Source organism: Zootoca vivipara, chromosome 17 (assembly GCF_963506605.1).
Source record: "Zootoca vivipara chromosome 17, rZooViv1.1, whole genome shotgun sequence".
In the NCBI taxonomy this organism is placed as follows: Eukaryota; Metazoa; Chordata; class Lepidosauria; order Squamata; family Lacertidae; genus Zootoca; species Zootoca vivipara.
This window is the reverse complement of record NC_083292.1, coordinates 35,002,415-35,021,951: the sequence shown is the minus strand read 5'-3', so window position 1 is coordinate 35,021,951 and position 19,537 is coordinate 35,002,415. Positions and strand designations below refer to the sequence as shown.

Genomic DNA, 19,537 nt, shown 5'->3' with positions numbered 1-19,537 from the left:
AGCTTCTCCCTGCAAGCAGCCAAGTCTCTCCCCGCCCCCCTGCCCCGCCCCTTTGCCACGGGTCTCCCTCCTCCCACCCAGCCATAAAGAAAGGGGGGGGGACGCAAAAAAACACAAATATGCATCCTGCAGACTCTGCGGAAAACAAACCTATTAAATGCACTTAGTCATGACATGCAAAATTAATGGGGAGTGCAGGGCCAAAAGCCTCCTGCTCCAAAATCCCAGCTGTGCGCCGCCCGGTTCCAAAAAGAGGGAGGACTGATTCTGCGCTCATTCTTCTTGAGCAATAGCTACGAATGGCATTCCAGGAAGGAGAGCTGGGAGGTCCCAGGTCTTGTGAGGAGAGGGAAGGCAAACCTGGCTGAGGTGATTAGACAAGACAGACAGACAGACAGACAGACAGACAGACAGACAGACAGACAGACAGACAGACAGACAGACAGACACACACACACACACACACATACATACTCTGCCTTGGTGGTCTTGGGAAAGCTGCTTCCCCGAGCAGCCAACTCCGCAGGGTTGTCGCGAGGGCAGGGAAGGAAAGGGCTGACACAGAGAGCCTGCCTTTAACACTGACTAATGCTATGGGAGTCACGGAAACAAACAGCAATAAAACACGCCCAGGACTGACAAGTAAGCTGTTTGACAGGGGCACGGACTCCCTCGGGAGGTGGCGGACTCTCCTTCCTTGGAGGTTTTTATAAGCAGAGGCTGGATGGCCATCTGTCATGGATGCTCTAGCATAGATTCCTGCATTGCAGGGGGTTGGACTAGATGACCCTTGGGGTCCTTTTCAACTCTACAATTCTGTGATTCCATGACTGGTGACTGGGAAGTCACGCCAAGGCTAGAAAGGAGGCCCGGCTGGAGAAGGCTTGTTCCTGCACAAAATGATGGAGAGGGCAGGAAGGAAGGAAGCTTGGGGTGGGGGGGGAATGTTCGGTGGTCTTCCTATGCAAGGAGGGGGATAAGCTTCAAAAGGAACAGGGAGGGACAGATAGGCACTGCAGTTTAGGCTTCAAAAATTCATGTTTTGTCACCAAATGCTCGCTCGGGCAAGTCACACGCTCTCAAAATAAGCTGATTGGTGAGTTAAGAGAAAAAGCCCTAGACCTGGGAAAGGGACCTCAACACCCGTCATCACCTCTGACCGCGGCCTCTGCTGGATGCTGGGAGTTGAAGTTCAGCTGCATCTGGGGAGGTGGGGGCACAGATACCAGTCGCTGGGAAACACAGGTGGGCTTCCCATTGAGAGATCTGGTTGGCAACAGCTGGGTGCTGGGCTGGATGGGCTGCTGGCCGGATCCAGCAGACTCGCCTTCTGTTTTTGGGTGTCTCCCCGCAACTCTGCTCTACGTAACCACATGCTCTGTACTTACCTCCCCTTCTGCAGCACGAGGACTTTGTCCTTGAGGGTCTCGTCCAACTGGTCCAGGAAAGGGGTGATGTCCACTGGTTCTTCTACGACGGCTTCTTTGATCGGGTGGAACCGGAACTCCCGCTTTTTCCCTGCGAGGAAGGGAGGAACGCCAAGCCGGGTTCAGAGACAACGAGGCCACAGAAATGCACACACACGAGAAATGTTAAGCCTCGCTTAATCAGAAAGGTGGATTCCGCAGAGAGATTTGCTTCCGGGATTCCCCAAGGCATCTGGTTGGCCCCCGTGAGAACAGGATGCTGTACCAGGTAAGTGTTTGGCCCAATCCCACAGCCAGACTTTTCTGATGCACTTATCCTGCCTCCCTGCATATTCAAGGAGTCGAACCCCAAACAAGGAATGCCCTGATTCTGTCAGTGGGACAGCGGGAGAACACATTCAAAAGGAAGCCAGACACCCGCAATGTTTTGGGCTTAGATCTTGGACTTCAGCTCTTGCTGGTACCACAACCCCTCCCCACATATGTGGGGCCGGATTTGAAGGGCACGACAGACCTCTCAGAAACCGTAGTCACCAGGCAGGCCAGCGCAAAAGGCGAGTGAGCGAACCGCTCAACCGGGTTTGTCCTCTTTAGCCATGGCTTTGTGTTTCTTTCTGAACATCTAAACCGGGGTTAAGGAGTGGACAAAAGCCATGCTTTCAAGTGGCTTTGGCCTACGCCCTGGTTTGTGTTAACCATGGTTGAGTTGCGCCGAGCAAACCATGGTTGAGATACAGCTTCCTTTCCCCTCTCTCTGCCTTAAACATGCCTGCTGGGGAACAGGCGTGGTTTGGAATCTTAAGCCAGGGATTTAATCAACATTTAGGATGAGACCCAAAGTATAGTTTGCAGAAACCATTGTAGCTGCTGATATTGCATTGGCCCAGGGCCACAGTTGGCTGGAAACGGAATCCTTGAAAAACAAGACTGTGCATGGCGGCTCCTCCTCTCACGGCCCTGTTGCATGTGCAAGAACCTTTCCACATGGACCACACAACTCTGTCCCGGGGAGCAAGAAAGTTGTGGGGACGCAGAGAAACTTTTGCGGAATACCTCCTCACCTTTGCTGTTCAAGTCCTCTTCGTCGTCGCTGAAGGCAGCCTCTGCGTTGTCGTAGCAACTGTCATCTTTGTCGGACATGTGATTTTCCATTTCCATGGAAACCGGCTCCTCAATTTTCACTGCAAGGAGGAACGCAAAGAGAAGTGGCTGGGAGCGGGACAAGGAATGCTGGCTTCCCAGAAGCTGTTTCATCCTGCTCCATGCTGCAAGGCTGTAGTTTAGTGGTAGAGAGTCTGCTTTGCACACAGGTCCCGGGTTCAATCCCTGACATCTCCAGGAAGGACTAGGAATTATCCCGCCCGAATTCCTGGAGAGCTGCTGCCGGTCAGTGTAGACAGTATGAGGTAGATGGACCAAACGCCAGACCCGGTATAAGTAAGCTTCTCCTGTGGAAAGCTGCCCTCCTCACAGCCCCGACTTCAATGCAATCTTCAGAGGCACTTGCCCAATCCTGAGCCACACCACTGCTCCACCTAGTCCAGTGCTGTCTACTCTGGCTGGCAGCAGCCCTCCAAGATTGTGCATCAAATGAAACAGGGACCCTAGGCCGCAAAGAACAGGTGCCACGAATCTATTGGTTCTGTCCTTAAGCCGCCCCCCCAACTCTCAGCTGTTTGGCAGGTGGTTTTACCCTTCAACAGGAATGGGCCACCCCTAGACGGCTTTTCCTTGCACCCATGGCGTTGTAAGCAGCACGACCCAGCATTAAATGGCTCATAATGTCGTGTGAATCCGGAACGTGGTTGATTTGCGATGGCCAAATAAGGAAGCTGTTAGCCAGAAATAAACTGAGGTTTGTTCTTGGCTTATTCCTGGGCTACTGCTCTGGGCTCACCACAAGACCACAAGTGAGGTGGAAGACATGTTGATAGTTAAGCCACAGTTTTAAAACAAACTATGAGTTAGTGCAACATGCTTTTGCTCCAACAGAGCTGCATAGCTCCTGCTCGGAACTTTCAGCCACGACATCTAATACGTGATCCCTGATTGGCCGGGGAACTCAACGCCTTCCGGATGTTGCTGGACTACGACTCCCATCATCCCCCCAGACACTGCCCATGCCGGCTGTTGGCAATCGGGTTCTGGGTCCCTGACGGACTGCCTTTCTTAGTAATTCCTTAGGGGGCTGATAGGCTATGCTGAGGGAGCCCTGAAGGTGTCGTATAATCCCACCCCCTCCACCCACCTGCCTCCATTCTACCTTCGACGGGAGGCGACGGGGAACTGCAGAACTCTGGAAATTTCTCTCTCAGCATGGCCCGGAGTTCTTTATCCAGCTTTGGGTTGTCAAAAAGAGGAGCCAGGTGCCTGCAAAAAGCAGAGAGTGATAGTGGTAAAGAAATATGCAACCCTTTATTTATTATGTTCATATCCCACCTTTCTACCCAAAGGAGCCCAGGAATCAGGGTGGATAACGGCCTCAGTCCTGTAAACCTGAAAGAGCGTCTCCACCCCCATCGTCCAGCCCGGACACTGAGGTCCAGCGCCAAGGGCCTTCTGGCAGTTCCCTCGTTGTGAGAAGTCAAGTTACAAGGAACCAGGCAGAGGGCCTTCTCGATAGTGGCTCCCGGCCTGTGGAATGCCCTTCAAGCAGATGTCAAGGCAATAAGCAACTATTTTACTTTTAAAAGACAACTAAAGGCGGCCCTGTTTATGGAAGTTTTCAATGTTTGATGCTGTATTGTTTTTAATATTCGTTTGGAAGCCGCCCAGAGTGGCTGGGGAAACCCAGCCAGATGGGTGGGGTGTAAATAACAAATTATTATTATTATTATTATTATTATTATTATTATTATTATTATTATTCTCTGCCTCTGGAGGGAACTGGTGGCTTGAGGACTGGGGGGAGGCAGGGGGCTCATGCCAGCGCCAACAGCTAGGAAAGTTGGCTGTCTCCTTACGCTAAGACTCGCTTCTCCACAATGTGGGTGAGGGAGTTGAAGACTCCTTGCCGCACGTGGGCCTCCAGCGCGGGGTAAAAATTAGGAATGATCTGAAAAGAAGGAGGGTCGGGGGAGAGAAAGGACAGAGAAATTTCATTTTACTTACGAGAATTCTTACAAGCTCCCCAGTAAAGAACGTATGAAGAGTCCAGGCCAGGGGCCCAACCAGCCCAGCATCCTGTTCTCACAATGGCCAACCAGATGAGAAACCCTCATGCAGGACCTGAGCGGAAGAGCAACTCTCCCCTCCTTAGATTTCCAGCGGCTGGAATTTCAAGAGCATTGTTCCCTCTGACCGTGGAGGCAGAGCCCAGCTATCATGGCTAGCAGACATTGATTAAAACAATTAAGCAAAGCAAAGATTGCACATAGAATCATGGACGACGGAAGTGGTGTCACAAAGGCAACACAAATCCCAAAGGCCAAAGACTGGTGACTGAGAGCAGCCGCTGGGACCATATAACACGGGTCCTGAAAGGCCTACATTGGCTCCCAGTACGTTTCTGAGTGCAATTCAGAGTGTTGGTGCTGACCTTTAAAGCCCTCAACAGCCCTGTATACCTGAAGGAGCGTCTCCACCCCCATGAGCTCCAGCTCCAAGGGCCTTCTGGCGGTTCCCTCACTGCGAGAAGCAAAGATACAGGGAACCAGGCAGAGGGCCTTCTTGGTAGTGGCGCCCACCCTGTGGAACGCCCTCCCATCAGATGTCAAGAAAATAAACAACTACAGTGGTGCCTCACTAGACGAATGCCCTGTAAGACAAATTTTTCGCTTAACGAAGAGATTTTTCGAGCGGAGGCTGCCTCGCAAGACGAATTCGTTTTGTGAAAAAATTTGTCTAGCAAATTGCGGTTTCCCATAGGAATGCATTGAAATTCAATTAATGCATTCCTATGGGCAAAAAAATAAATAAATTCAATACATTCCTATGGGATTCGCTAGATGAATTTTTCGTTATACGAATTGACCCGTGGAATGAATTAAATTCGTCTAGTGAGGCACCACTGTATCTGACTTTTAGAAGACATCTGAAGGCGGTCCTCTATTGGGAAGCTTTTAATGTCTGATGTTTTGCTGCGCTTTTTATATTCTGTTGGAAGCTGCCCAGAGTGGCTGGGGCAACCCAGTCAGATGGACAGAATAGCAAGAACAATAAATTTATATGCCACCCATCTGGCTGCCTTCAGATGTCTTCTCAAAGTCCTTGGCATCTGATGGGAGGGCGTTCCACAGGGCAGGTGCCACTACTGAGAAGGCCCTCTGCCTGGTCCCCTGTAACTTCGCTTATTGCAGTGAGAGAACCGGCAGAAGGCCCTCAGAGCTCGACCTCAGTCTCCGGGATGAACACATATTAGGATAGGATAGAAGAGAAGCGTCATCGGCAAAAGAGAAAATATATAATGGAGACGCATTGGGCTGTGTGGGTGCTTTAATGGGGGACCCGGGACCCGCCAGGTGTTGCTGGTCTACAACTCCCATCATCCCTGACCATTCGCCATGCTGGCTGGGGCTGATGGGAAATGTAGTCCAATCAGGAGGTCACCGCTTTACTAGGGATCATAGCTGCCAAGCAGGATCAGCATCGGCGCAGCACCGGAAGTCGCTTCTACGCAACTTCCGGGCATGCGTAGAAGCAACTTCCGGTGCCGCTCTACCCGATTTCCGGTGCCCAGGCATGGGCAGAGCGGCACCGGAAGTCGCTTCTACAAATTTCCAGACATGCATAGAAGCAACTTCCAGTGCCGCGCTACACATGTCTGGGCACCGGAAATCGTGCGGCGCCAGCACCCAAAATGGAGCCTCCCTGGCAGGTAGGAAATCCAGGGGATTTCCGGGATTTTTTTCAATTCGGGAGACCAGTGGGAAACGGATTAAATTCTGGGGGTTTCCCGCGGAAAACAGGAGACTTGGCAGCTATGCTAGGGATCTGACTTTGAAATGGGGCCAAGGGTGGACCAGACATCGCCTTGACTACCGTCAGATGTCCTGGGGTGGGGTGGGTGAAGGCTTACCCGACACATGAAGTCCAGCAGGGTGGCAGTGATGGCCGGGTGGGGTTTCATGGAATGGTGCATGACTAAGATGGCAGGCTCTGCAAAGGAAAAGAACAGCCAGCGTTACATTTGAGGAGTCAAATATAAAGGCTTGATTATTTTCTGAACAACGCTGCCTGTATTAGAAGCACAAAGGGCTTTGCTCATGTCAATATTTAGGGCACAGGGTAAACATAATCAGTTTCAACATGGAATGAAAATAGTGAACTAGATAAACAAGTATCGTATTTTTCAGTGTTTTTCCGTATTGGGGGGGGGACCTCAAAATTAAGAAAATGTGGGGAGATTGCTCAGAGGTGTTGAGCTTTTGGGGGGGGCGGGGAGATCGCTCACCCGCCTGGCCAATGCTGCGACTAGCACACGTAGAAGAAGCCAAAAAATGTCTGCCCGCTCGCCGCCAGCAGCCGCCAATCACCCGCCCAATTGCCGCAACAACAGCCAATCGCAGCCACCCATCACTAGAAAAACCACCACTGACAATTTCCTACTCACAGCAGCAACCAATCACCCGTCCCTACTCTGAACTACCCATGTATAAATGTATAAGATGACCTCAATTTTTGAACGTTATTTTAATGGGGGGGGGGCTCATCTTATACACAGAAAAGTACAGTATATGCCCTTCCCAGAGCTACAATTCCCAGAGCGGCTTAACAATCAAACCCTCTTCTCAGGCAACTCTGGGAACTGTAGAGGAACGGGGTGCATGTCTGCTACCAACTCTCAGCACCCTTAAACTACAATTCCCAGGATTCTTTACAGCGGGAGGGAGTCACGGTTGTTAACATAGCGCTTGAAATGTACAGTGCAGATGGGACAGGGGTCATGTTTGGCTTTCTAAGTTGTTTTGGGTGGCTTTCTGCGGAGAAACAGACAAATACCTAATAAAATAACAACAACAACAACAACAACAACAACAGCTTTTTTAATGATGATGATAATGATAATTAAGATAAGGTGACAGCATTTGCTACGCATCCCTTGCAACAACCTTTCTGTTCTAGATTGGGCTGGAAAGAGGCAGGAACCTAGTTGTGTGAGAAGGAGAAGGGACACAGCCAACCCCAAGGAAGGGAGGGAGGGAGGGGCTTCTCCGTACCAATGTTCATGATGCTATCCTTCTCGGGGTTGAAGAATAGCCAGTCGTAGAACAAGGCCAGCTTGGCGTTGGAAGCAGCAACGTTGGACTGGAAGGGGAGGAAAAGAGAGATTATGGAGACAAATTGGAACCTTGTGACACCTGTTTCGTCTGAGCCTGCCAGATCAGCTGCACAGCGTGGAGGGCTTGAGGGAGCATTCATGGGTCCCAGAGATTAAATTCCCGCCCCCCAATGGGCAGCCGAGAGAGGCTGCAGAGCTAGATGGTTAGTTCTTTTGTTCCCCCTTCAGTTTTGTATATTAACATTATTTCCATACACTCCAAACATTTTTCATATATACAGGACTGGGATTATACAAGCCCCTCGGACTTCCTCCTGCCCCCCGCTGGTTTCCATATTTTACCCTCTTTTCTTGCATATACAGTGGTACTTTAGTTTAAGAATAGCTTACTTTATGAACAACGTGGATTAAGAATGCTGCAAACCCAGAAGTAGGTGTTTTGGTTTGTGAACTTTGCCTTGGAAGCAGAACATGTTCTGCTTCCTGTTGAGTGTGTTCCATTTGTAAATCGAGTCCCCTGCTGCTATGGGAAAGCACGCCTTGGTTTAAGAATGCTCTGGTTTAAGAATGGACTTCCGGAACAGTATGTTCGTAAACCAAGGTACCACTGTCCAGTCTATTTCATCTCCTTTTTTACTACTTTAGTTCATTTTACTGGTACTTCATAAATGTTATATCAATCCTGCTAATGTTTCTAAGTAACTAGAGTGGTTTTTAAGGTATTTTCCAAAATCTCCCCATTCTTGATTAAATTTTTTGTCATCTTTGCCATTTCGGCATACTCCATCATTTTGGTAATCCACTCTTCCTTTTGTGGGGACCTTCTCTTCCTTCCACATCTGGGCTAACAACATTCTTGCAGCTGTTGTCGCACACATAAACAGTCTTTTTAGGTCTCTTGGTATTTCTTCAACTGTTAAGCCTAGTAAAAAGGCTTCTGGTTTTTTTAGTAAATGTTATCTTAAACATTATATATCATTTCCCAGAAGTCCTTTAATGGCCACCGCATATGGTAAAAGGTACCCTCTCTATCCTTACATTTCCAGCATAACTTAGATGCATTTTTGCCAGCTTTATGGTTAGTTATTAGAGAGCCAGGGACAACATTTCCACACATCCCACAGGGCTTGCTTCTGTTTCAGGATTAAACGATGCTGCTGCCTGTTTTGGGATTGCTGCAGAACAAGGATGTGCAGCCGCTTATTCACCCTTCTCCAATTGCCAGCTGGGCTAAGCTCCAGTTGCCTTGAGAGCAGCCACCAAGACGGCAAAGCCTGGGCCTCAGGATACCACACCGGAGTTACGTTCAGAGTTTGTGAAAATAAAAAATGTTTAAAGGGCTTAGCTTAATAGTTTTCATGAGTGGTGCCAAAACACCCACCTCTCCTTTCCAGCAATGTTGGAAAAGAGCTTTACTTATTTAAAATGCCCTCAGCGAGGACACTGTGTCTGACTCAACGCTCAAGGGAATGCATTAGGCGACGTCTGATGATGTCATCGCGTCAGGCACGGTGGCATCATGACATCACACACATATGTTCACATGATCTCAGACAGATCCTGGATCCCGCATTGCTTGTGCTGTCGATTTTTCCTCATTTTTTAAAATGTGGCTATTTCTAGGGATGGTATTGTTCTAATTTATTTCTCATACGTTTTACTTGAAGTTTTGTTAAGCCACTCAGAGGATCAATGGATGGTGGGAAGCGTCCAAATAAAAGAAGTAAAATAAACAACACAGGAATGAATAAGAGTTGGAGGAGAGGACACACGGACACACACACCTCCAAACAGCACTGAGAAAGGTGGCTATTCTGAGTCTTTTGTTTCCAAGAAAAAAAATCTACTCTTCACCAAACTGGGCTGGTTTCAACACAAAACCCAGAGCTGGCAGGAATCAAGGAATCCATGAAACCGGGACAGGAGTGAGGCCTGTAAGGGTTGGAAAGATTCAAAACCCAGCACATCTCTGCCTGGTGACTAAATCCATTTATTTTTATTTAAACAACTGATATACCACTTAACCACAATGGTTTCCAAGCAGTTTACTCAAGTACCAAGGTGTCAGAAGTTCAACAGAGAGAGGGGACCTGCCTGACCTAAGCTAGAAGGGAGTTTCATCAAAGTAGGCCCACAATACTAAGCACAAAGCGGATCTGAGCCGTGTATGGGGCCAATAACAATGACTTGACCTCAGAGATCAGCTGGGGACATGAGAAGTTAGCCAACCCTTGTGGCTTTCTGGTCCCCAATTGTTAATGAAACACCCCACAGATGGAGCCATGGAGCCCCTCCCAGGCAGCTCAGTGGCTTGACCACTTGACTTCCGAGGGAACGGGGGCCTGGAGATTAAATCCTTGCTCGGCTCCAGGCATGCTGGGCAGCCGTAAACTAGTGCCTGCGACTTCTCGGCTTTGTGTTCCAGATCTGCGAAGTGGGAATATCGGCAAGCTCTCCTGCAGTGGGGCTGTCAAAAGTGCACTCTGCTCAAACGGTCTGTGATGGCAATCTAGAGCAGAGGGGCACTGTTCCAGGGCTCCTCAACAGCGGAGGGTGTTCCGTTTCTGTGGCTAAATTGTCATCAAGTGACTCGAGTGAGTGGCTGAGGTCAAGAGGCTGCAGCCAGAGTCGGCGGCCAATTTGATTTGATTTGGAAGAGGGGGGGGCGTTATTTCAAAGCCTCAGAAATGGCAACCTGCTCATAAACATAGCAGGAAACCCACCCGCTGATTTCCCTGGGAGAGAGGCAGTTTATTAAGGATATTGAGCCTCCAGTTAAGGAAATGAGGAAATGCCTTATGCAGGGAAAACAAGACCCTTCCCTTCTTTCTACGAACCCCCCCACAGCTCTAAAGGGGGGTTCCAGGGGGGAAAAGCCTTTATAATAATAATAATAATTTTATTATCTGACTGGGTCGTGCCATGCCACTCTGGGCGGCCTTTGCCTCTCCCTTAGAAGCAGCGCCCTGCCAAACTTGTTTAGAGAGGCCGTTCCAGAGCCCCAGCTTTTAATTCCCTTTGTTTGTTAGCTGCCTCGTCTCGATCCCTTCCAATAACCATCAGGCAAATGAAATGCCGTCTGCGTTGTCGGCGAGTCAAGCCAGGCTGCAGACCTTAATTAGCTGGGAAGCCAGTGTCAATTAAGCGGCAGAGTCAGAGGGGCTGGGAATGTTAATGTGTGCGTGTGAGAGAGCAAGCGAGGGGGGTGGACAACAGATCTGCCACCGGCAGAGCCAGGTGATGACGACGTCTCCCCCACCCCCTCGCCCACAGGAGGCGGCAATGGCTATCAACTTGGACGGCTTCATGGAAGGTGATGCTATCAATGGCTACAGGCCACGATGGCTATCTTCTACCTCCACTGCCAGAGGCAGTGGTGTGGCCATGAATGCCGGTTGCGGGAAACCACCCTTGCATTCGGCTCCCGCTGGTGAGCTTCCTGTTAGGGGCAGTGGTTCCAAACTGGTGGTCCGCAGATCACAGGGGCAACACACACCCATCAACTATCTGGGACATTCTGTTTTTTTTTGGGGGGGGGCTCTCCAAAAACATGCGAGATCGTGGCACCCCAAAATACACTGTGCTCTCGGGCGGGTCACGTGACTTGCGCGGGAGCAAGGCCCAGAGGACACATGTCCCGGTTTTGCTCTGGCACATGTTGGTCCGGTGGCACCATTGACGTAACGAAAACTACCGCAGAGATACCAACATTTTCAAAAGTAGGGGGGGGGGGTCCACAGCACTTAGTTAACAGGAAAATATTGCATTTGGGCACTTAGCTTGCTGCGGTGAGAACAGGACGCTGGACTAGATGGGCCTCTGGCCTGACCTAGGAGGGCTTTCCTGGTGCACCCTGAATGGAAACTGGCTCGTTCAGGTGAGGGCAGAGATGCATTTGCAGCTGGACACCATCGCAGGTATCAATGCAGCCCTTGTAAGGTGTTAGGCCCAGGTCAGACACCTCTACTGCGTTAAAGCAAATAAATAACACCGGTTGGATTTGGAGAGCTAAAAATACCCGCTCTTGAATTTCTTGGAAATCTATTATTGCTGCGATTATTATCGCCACAATTTTTTTTTTGCAGCAGCTGGTCTCGACAGTGTTGTTCTTGGCTTCCCAAACGCAGACCTCATTTTAAAAGAACAGGGTGATTACAGAAATGAGTAGCAGGATCCAGAAACGTTTCCTGGGGAATCATGGCCAGAGCGCCTTGAGGAAGAAAAGCTATGAGTCGTTGGTGTCTGAGTAATGTATGCTATTTTAGAAAAAAATAATGGTGTTGGATTGTAGCTAATCACATTTTAATCAGAGTAGATGCATTAAATTTAATAGGCCTAAGCTAAGCAGGTCCATTAATTTCAATGGGTCTACTCTGAGTAGCGCTAGGTTTATTCTTGCCATTGTTAAGGCTATCAATGGCCCCGGCCCTGTATACCTGAAGGTATACCCCCATCATTCAGAAGGACTCTGAGGACCTTCTGGCGGTTCCCTCACTGCGAGAAGTGAGGTTACAGGAAACCAGGCAGAGGGCCTTCTCAGTGGTGGCGCCCGCCCTGTGGAACACCCTCCCATCAGATGTCCAGGAAATAAATAACTACACAACTTTTAGAAGACATCTGAAGGCAGCTCTGTATTGGGAAGTATTTAATGTTTGGTGTTTTATTCTGTTTTTATATGTGTTGGAAGTCGCCCAGAGTGGCTGGGGCAACCCAGCCTTGCAGAATCAGGCCAAAAAGGGCCCATCTAGTCCAGCATCCTGTTCTCACAGTGGCCAACCGGATAGCACAACGGGAAACATGCAAGTAAGATTCAAGCTTAAGAGCAGCTCTTTCCACCTGTGGTTTCCAGCAACTGGTATTCAGAAGTGCTGTTGTCTCCAACTGTGGAGGCAGAGCATAGTCAATAGTCATCAATAGCCCTTCCCTCCACAAATTTGTCTAATCTTCTTTCAGAGACATCTAGGTTGGTGGCTTGAAGGTTTCCCACTGGGGCTACCTGGGTCTCCACTGTGGGAACAGGATGCTGGGGACAGCAAGGCAGCCGACAGGTGCTCTCTGGGTGCTACAGAATGTTCACAAACACGCAGCTCTTCCGGTTCGATGGAGCTCTGCCTGCAAAACCTGGGAGGAGGAAACCCTCCGGTGTTGCCTGTGCTCTTGTCCCAGTGAGCCGCCTTACCGTGCAGGTGGTGAGCAGCCAGCCAATGATGGCCCAGCGAGGGAGGATGTCGGAGCTCAGCACCTCATTGGACGGGTGGACCACTCCGCAGATGTAGCGGATGAGGTCGCAGCGCAGGGACTGGCTGTCTGGGGTGGAGAGGTACTGCCGCTGAAACCAATCTTGGTAGCGCTTCTGCTGGCCAAAGCGCACCTGGAGGGAGAAGAGGGAGAGAGGGAGGTCAGAAGGTGCCAGGCCATTGGCCCATCAACGCCTGAACTCTTATTTTAGGCATCCTTTTACGTTTCCTGGTTTTTCACCAGGCATAACCCACATGATTCCATGAATAGTTCCCAGCCATGAGGGCTAGAAACTTGCACAAAAGTTTGAATTTGAATTTTTTTTGGGGGGGGGGAACTGCACACACAGCCTATTGGGAAATGCAATTTTGCAGCCTCCCATGGAATCACAGCGTATGTCCGGCCCTGTTTGTGTACAGTATTCTCTGCAGTGCGTAGAAACAACCGTTTTTGGTTGGTCGGTGTGAACGCGACAGCAGAACTGCCTTTGGTGTCTGTAGATGGGGAAGCAGATATTAGCAGCCTTTAGGAAGCTGCCATATACTGACTCAGACCATTAGTCCATTTAGCCTACTATTTGTCTACTCTGACTGGCTTCCACCTCGCCTGCTACCTGATCCCCTTTTAACCACAGGTGCCAGGGATTTGAATCTGAGACTCTCTGCTTGCAAAGGAGGTGCTCCGGAACTGAGCTATATTCCCCTGTAGTGGCTGTCCTATCAGCATCAAGCTGGATGAACTCACTTAGGGGTGAAGATGGGAAGGGGGGGGGGAGAGGAGATGGAATATGTGGCAACCACATAAGGCCAGGGGTTGACACAGTGGCACCCGTGAGTGCTACGGTGCCCTTTTGAGATCTTCCCCTGCTCTGTTATGTGTTAAAAATTAATAAGAATGGGTTGCTGTAAACTGTTTTGGGAGGCTTGTATACCCAAAAGTGCAATCAACAACAACAAAAGGTGTTACCCGGGAGGTCATGAAGAGCAGCTTGGTCTCCATGTCGGGCGTGAGGCGGCAAGCCAGGAACTTGCGCGAAGTCCGAGACTGCAAGAGTTGCAAAACGCCTGCATTGGGGAAGGCAAGAAGGGGGAGGGGGGGAGGGAGAGAGAAAGAAAAGGAAAATAAGATTTACAGTACACGTAAGCCTGCTAGCCACAAAAGCTACTAAATCAGCAGGTGTCTCGTACAGTGAGGGACGCATCTTTACACACAAGGATCAGTCCCAGAACACAGGTCGTAAGCTCATAGAATCATAGAGTTGGAAGAGACCACAAGGGCCATCCAGTCCAACCCCCTGCCAAGCAGGGAACACCATCAAAGCATTCCTGATAGATGGCTGTCAAGCCTCCACTTAAAGACCTCCAAAGAAGGAGACTCCACCACACTCCTTGGCAGCAAGTTCCACTGTCGAACAGCTCTTACTGTCAGGAAGTTCTTCCTAATGTTTAGGTGGAATCTTCTTTCTTGTAACTTGATTCCATTGCTCCGTGTCCGCTTCTCTGGAGCAGCAGAAAACAACCTTTCACCCTCTTCCATATGACATCCTTATATATATTTGAACATGGCTATCATATCACCCCTTAATCTTCTCTTCTCCAAGCTAAACATACCCAGCTCCCTAAGCTGTTCCTCATAAGGCATCGTTTCCAGGCCTTTGACCATTTTGGTTGCCCTCCTCTGGACACGTTCCAGCTTGTCAGTATCCTTCTTGAACTGTGGTGCCCAGAACTGGACACAGTATTCCAGGTGAGGTCTGACCAGAGCAGAATACAGTGGTACTATTACTTCCCTTGATCTAGATGCTATACTCCTATTGATGCTCCACAGGATCAGGCCAAAGGCTCATCCACTCCTACCTCCTGTTCCCTCAGCGGCCAGCCAGACTGCGGCAAATCCCAGTTTAACTTTGTCCCATGCAAAGAAACACTTCCTTTCGTCTGTCCTGAATCTTCCACCGGTTTCCTTGGATGACCCCAATGGATCCCAGTAACACGAGGAAGAAAAACCTATCCACTTCCTCCTCAGCATGAATGTTTTATGAATTGCTCTCTCCTCGCTCGCCTTCGTAGGAGGGTCTTTTGCTCACCTCCATTCCCCCCCCAGCTCAATACATAAACAGTGGGAGTTGACCCAAGCTGACTTGTTAGGGTCAAAATCTGCAAACCGGGTTCTCCCAGGTCAAGACTTGACGTGGGCCCGCCACCCCATTGGGAGGGCTGTCAAGAGCAGGGGAAGTTCTGCATAAAAGCCGAACTGGTGGTATTAAATTCATACCACTTGTCGACAGAGGGCCATGTGGGAAGGAGCTCCTTGGATGAAGGACGGCTGCCTCCCCTTAAAAAAAACCTGCTTAGTTAAAAGGCTTCCCGTGGGGAAAGAAACAAAAACTACCCATCGGGAGGAACGCAGCATGAGATCTCCCAGGGGCCGACCCCTTCTAGCTGTCTTGAATATGGTCCTTCGGAGAAGCCCCCCAGGGGCGCAATTCAGAGAGTGCTGCTAAGGGCTTTGCATCTTAATTTGCCTGGAATCAGGCCGAAAGGCAGCCAGGGGCGGATGGTTGCTAGAGGTAACTGACGGCCCTTGGGGCGCTTATTAAGAGGTTCTCCACAGCCACGAGAGCCGGAAGGGAGGAGCGGCCTAAATTGCCTTCTCTCTCGGGTGGAGGAACCTTCTCTTCGAAGTGCAGCAAAGATGCACCGAACTCTGATCTGTCAGACCAAAAAACTGTATGTCCCCTGCCCAGTTGAGGCCAATCCACTAAGCCTCACTGCCGGCTTCCATCCTGGAGGCAGGAATCCTTCAGCTTTGATTCCTGCATTGCCAGGGGGGTGGGGTTGGACCAGATGATATTTGTTCCCTTCCAACTCTACATTTCTGTGATTCTCCAGGGGGTGGCACTGCCTGTAAGCTTCTTCCTCCTTACTCTTTTTCAAAACCTCTTTCAGGATTGGTCCCCCCCCCCTTTACAATCAAGCGGTACATAAATTTTGTGAAACAAATACATAAATTTGCTAACCCCTCAAAACTAGAAGGGGCTCCTTTTCCAGAACAAGGCACAGTGGGCAGCAGAGAACTTTGGTTACGGGGCGGCACAGATACACCGGGTTGGATGCAACTACGTTCTACTCAAGAGCAGACCCACCGGACCTGAGCTAGTCACGCTCATCTATTTCAAAGGGACTACCACGAGCAGGACTGACATTGGATTCAACTCACTGTTGACAAATAACAGGAAATTTTTTAAAAAGCACTCAGCCTCTGGAAGGAGCTAGTCCATAACGTTCCGTAACTTCCATCACCTACCTGTGAACTGGGGGCTCAGCACCTGTGGGTTGTGGATAATGTCCTTCCAGAGCTGTTCAAACTCGGGTATCCTAGCAACGTTCTGCAGAAGCCTCACCAGATCTCGGCCAATCATAAGGCAATCCATAAACTTGGGGTAGGGAGGAAGTGAGAGGAGAAGGGGAGGGGGGAGAGTCATTATTGTTCTCAGGCACAGGGATACGGACAGAATGTGCGCTTTGGGGAACGTTCAGTTCCTAAAACCCTGGAAAAAGCCCAAAAAAGGGATGATTCATCCCACCCGCCGGTTGAAAAGGCCTTTCCTCGGGCAGATGGTCATGCCCCCCCCCTTTGAAGATAGCAGGTTCCGAAGAGGCAGGGTGACAAGCAAGGTCGGCTGCCCCATTAAAAAGATAAAATAAATTTAAAAAAAGAAATGATTGCTGTTGTACAAACAAACAGGCTGAGCTATAAATTCTGAGCCTGACCCTCGATCACGACCTGGGAGGGAGACTCAAAAGGTGGACTTCTCAAAGCTCAGTGGCCAAGGTTGCGTCTTTTCTAACTCTGGCTGTCAACACCATCGCAAACAGTAATCGGGATCCATAGCCTCCAGCAATAGGGGTGCGATCACGTTCAAGGGCCGCCAGCAATAGGGGTGCAATTGCATTCAATGGCTGAAAGCAACAGGGGTGCAATCATGAACACTACTACTATTGCCAGCAGCACTGGAGAGCCAGATCAGATTCCTGGCTGTGCTTCAGGCAATACAGGTGAAACTCGGAAAATTAGAATATCGTCGAAAAGTGCATTTATTTCAGTAATGCAACTTATTATTTTTTATTTTTCTTTTAATTTTTACAAATGCTTTCTTTTGGAAATTCCACAGTAGTAAAACAAATAGTTACAATAATACAAAAATAAGCATCGCTATTACATTTCATTAATTACATTCCATTTATAATTGACCCGCCTAACGACAAATAATTACAATCACAACAAATAAAGGCTTGACATATCTTGCTTTGCGTGTCACGCATCTATCTCATATACTGGTTTCACCTTTTAAGCTGCGTTACTGAAATAAATGCACTTTTCGACGATACTCTAATTTTCCGAGTTTCACCTGTATGTGAGCATAACTTGGTCTCCCCAATGGCAGGGCCTTTACTGCAGCTGCCCCACAACTCCACGGCAAAGCATGAAGCTACTCCTCCCCGCTTGACTTTTCTGCAAGGGTTGTAAAAACGAGGGTGGGCAACCAGCAGCCCCTCCAGATGTTGCTGGAACCAGAGCTCAACAGGGATCTTGTTCTACTGGGTCGCCTGGGTCGCTGCAGGCAGGGGTTTGGATTAGGACAGGGAACCTGTGGCCCTTCAGATGTCACTTGACTCAGATCCCATCATCCCTGACCATCGGCTATGCTGGCCAGGACTGCTTGGTGCTGAAGGCCCGCAAGATTTGAAGGGCTGCAATGCTCCCCAGCCCCGCTCCACTCTTCTGTTAAGTGCATTTTTATGTGTGATCCCTGATTGGTTGGGCTTTCAGCTCTTTAAGAGGAACAAGCAGCAAGGCACAAAACACGAAGAGAGAAGCTCATCCGGGCGGGAGTCACAATGGGCTCTGTTGTTTCAAAGTCGGCCCCCACAGAGAAGACAGGGAGAGTGGGGGCCGAGTGTGTCTGCAGCGACAAAGGAGGCTGTCTGGAAAGCGGCTGTCACTTGTCCCTCAAGTGCCTTCCTCGGAGATGGCACCCGCCCACACGCCTCCAGGCTGCAAAACACTTCCCAGATTCCCTTACCCGGTCGCGGAGCAGGGAGATGCAGAATTCCACCTCCTTCTGCCTCAGGGCATGCAGGGGTGGGGAGCCATGGTGGTCGACGATCAGGCGGAGGTAGGTGTACACGGACATGGCAATCAGCATGGCGCTCTTCAGAACCCACTCCCTGCAAAGAAGGGAGCATTTAGTTCTACGCCACACCCTCCCAACCGCTTAAAACCAGTGTGGGCATTGAGAACATGTACAAGTAGCCCCGCGGGATCAGGCCCGGCATCCTGTTCTCACAGCGGCCCATCGGATTCTCCCAGGAAGGCCCCCAGGCAAGATCCCTCCCCTGTTGTTTCGTCTCCAGCATCTAGCATTGAGAGGTAGACTGCCTTAGGACATGGAGGTTCTGTTCTGAGCTAATATAAAAAGAGCTCTGCCGGGTCATTTTGCCCAGGGAGGCCAAGCAAATGCCTGTGGAAAACCTGCAAGCAGGATCTGAGCACAAGAGCCCTCTTCCCCTCCTGCAGTTTCCGGCAATGGGTACTTGGCTGCTGAAGGTGGAAAATCTTAAGAACCTGAGAGGAAGCCTGAATTAAGATTTCAGACTGGGGGCAGGGGAGAGGGGAGGCTTTGATCCCCCCCCCTGGTCACATCATCCTGCCCACACATCACACCCCATCCTGATCCTAGCACGGCTACTAAGTAGGGATCTGTTTTAGTTATGCTTTTTAAAAGATCTCAAAGAGGAAGGGCAGTAGTTAGTCTTTGCGGGGCAAAAGGGCTTCCGGTCCATTTACTGGATGTGCGGCACAACAGCAGCAGCGAAAGGGCAGGAGTGGCAAAGGAAGGGGCAGCCGATGTCAGGGGGTCCGTGCATGGCGCTGCCCTCCAGCCCGAGCTCGGGATTAATTGAGCTGGCAGGTGACGCAGAGGAAAGGTTTAAGGGTGCTCCAGAGGCAGCTCGGGGCTCGTTACGCCACCGAGTGCCGGAGAGGGCCAACGCACAACGTGGTGGGCTTGGCTCACCCCCTGATCCAGATGCTACTTGAGAAACAACCCCTTCTGCTCCCAATTAAAGCAGCCAAAGAGGGAGGGTTTGGGTTTCACATTAAAAACAAAACCCAACTATGCCGCCTAATTAAAACCTTGCTTTCCATTCTGCCGACCTCAGTTGTGTTTTCCCCTCAATCCTCGAAATTCCCAGGCCAGGAACCACCCCCTAGAGCAGTGCTTCTCAAACTTGGGTCCCCGGCTGTTGTTGGACTACAACTCCCATCTTCCCCGACCACTGGTCCTGCTAGCTATGGATGATGGGAGTGGTAGTCCAACAACAGCTGTTGACACAAGTTTGAGAAACACCGACCCTGGGGCAATGGGCCTGTATCCTCATTCGTCATCAACTCCTGAGCAACAATGGCAATGAGGGCCTGAGACTTTGGGCAGGGCCTTTTCTGCTGTGGCACAAACCCCCCCCCCAGGTGGGGGCATTCAGCTTTTGAGGAGTAGCCTTCCCCCTCCTTGGAATGCCCCAGGCTCTCCCCCTATCAATCCCCCACAGCCCAGTACAAGCCACAGGAGAAACTGGGAAGGTGACTTTCT

General features: G+C 50.1%; 1 protein-coding gene across 3 annotated transcripts in view; it reads right to left on the bottom strand.

The window, feature by feature from the left end:
* Positions 1-19,537, bottom strand: part of INTS3 (integrator complex subunit 3) — a 77,642-nt gene that overhangs the window by 30,091 nt on the left and 28,014 nt on the right. For 2 of the 3 annotated variants that reach the window (XM_035097924.2, XM_035097926.2), the window contains 10 exons: positions 17,972-18,116; positions 16,192-16,321; positions 13,852-13,949; positions 12,827-13,018; positions 7,586-7,673; positions 6,445-6,524; positions 4,391-4,482; positions 3,676-3,797; positions 2,489-2,608; positions 1,389-1,518 (listed from right to left, as the gene is read on the bottom strand). In XM_035097924.2, coding sequence (XP_034953815.1) covers positions 1,389-1,518; positions 2,489-2,608; positions 3,676-3,797; positions 4,391-4,482; positions 6,445-6,524; positions 7,586-7,673; positions 12,827-13,018; positions 13,852-13,949; positions 16,192-16,321; positions 17,972-18,116 — 1,197 coding nt within the window. The remainder of the gene's footprint in view (positions 1-1,388; positions 1,519-2,488; positions 2,609-3,675; positions 3,798-4,390; positions 4,483-6,444; positions 6,525-7,585; positions 7,674-12,826; positions 13,019-13,851; positions 13,950-16,191; positions 16,322-17,971; positions 18,117-19,537) is intronic. The other variant, XM_035097925.2, reaches the window with a different exon arrangement.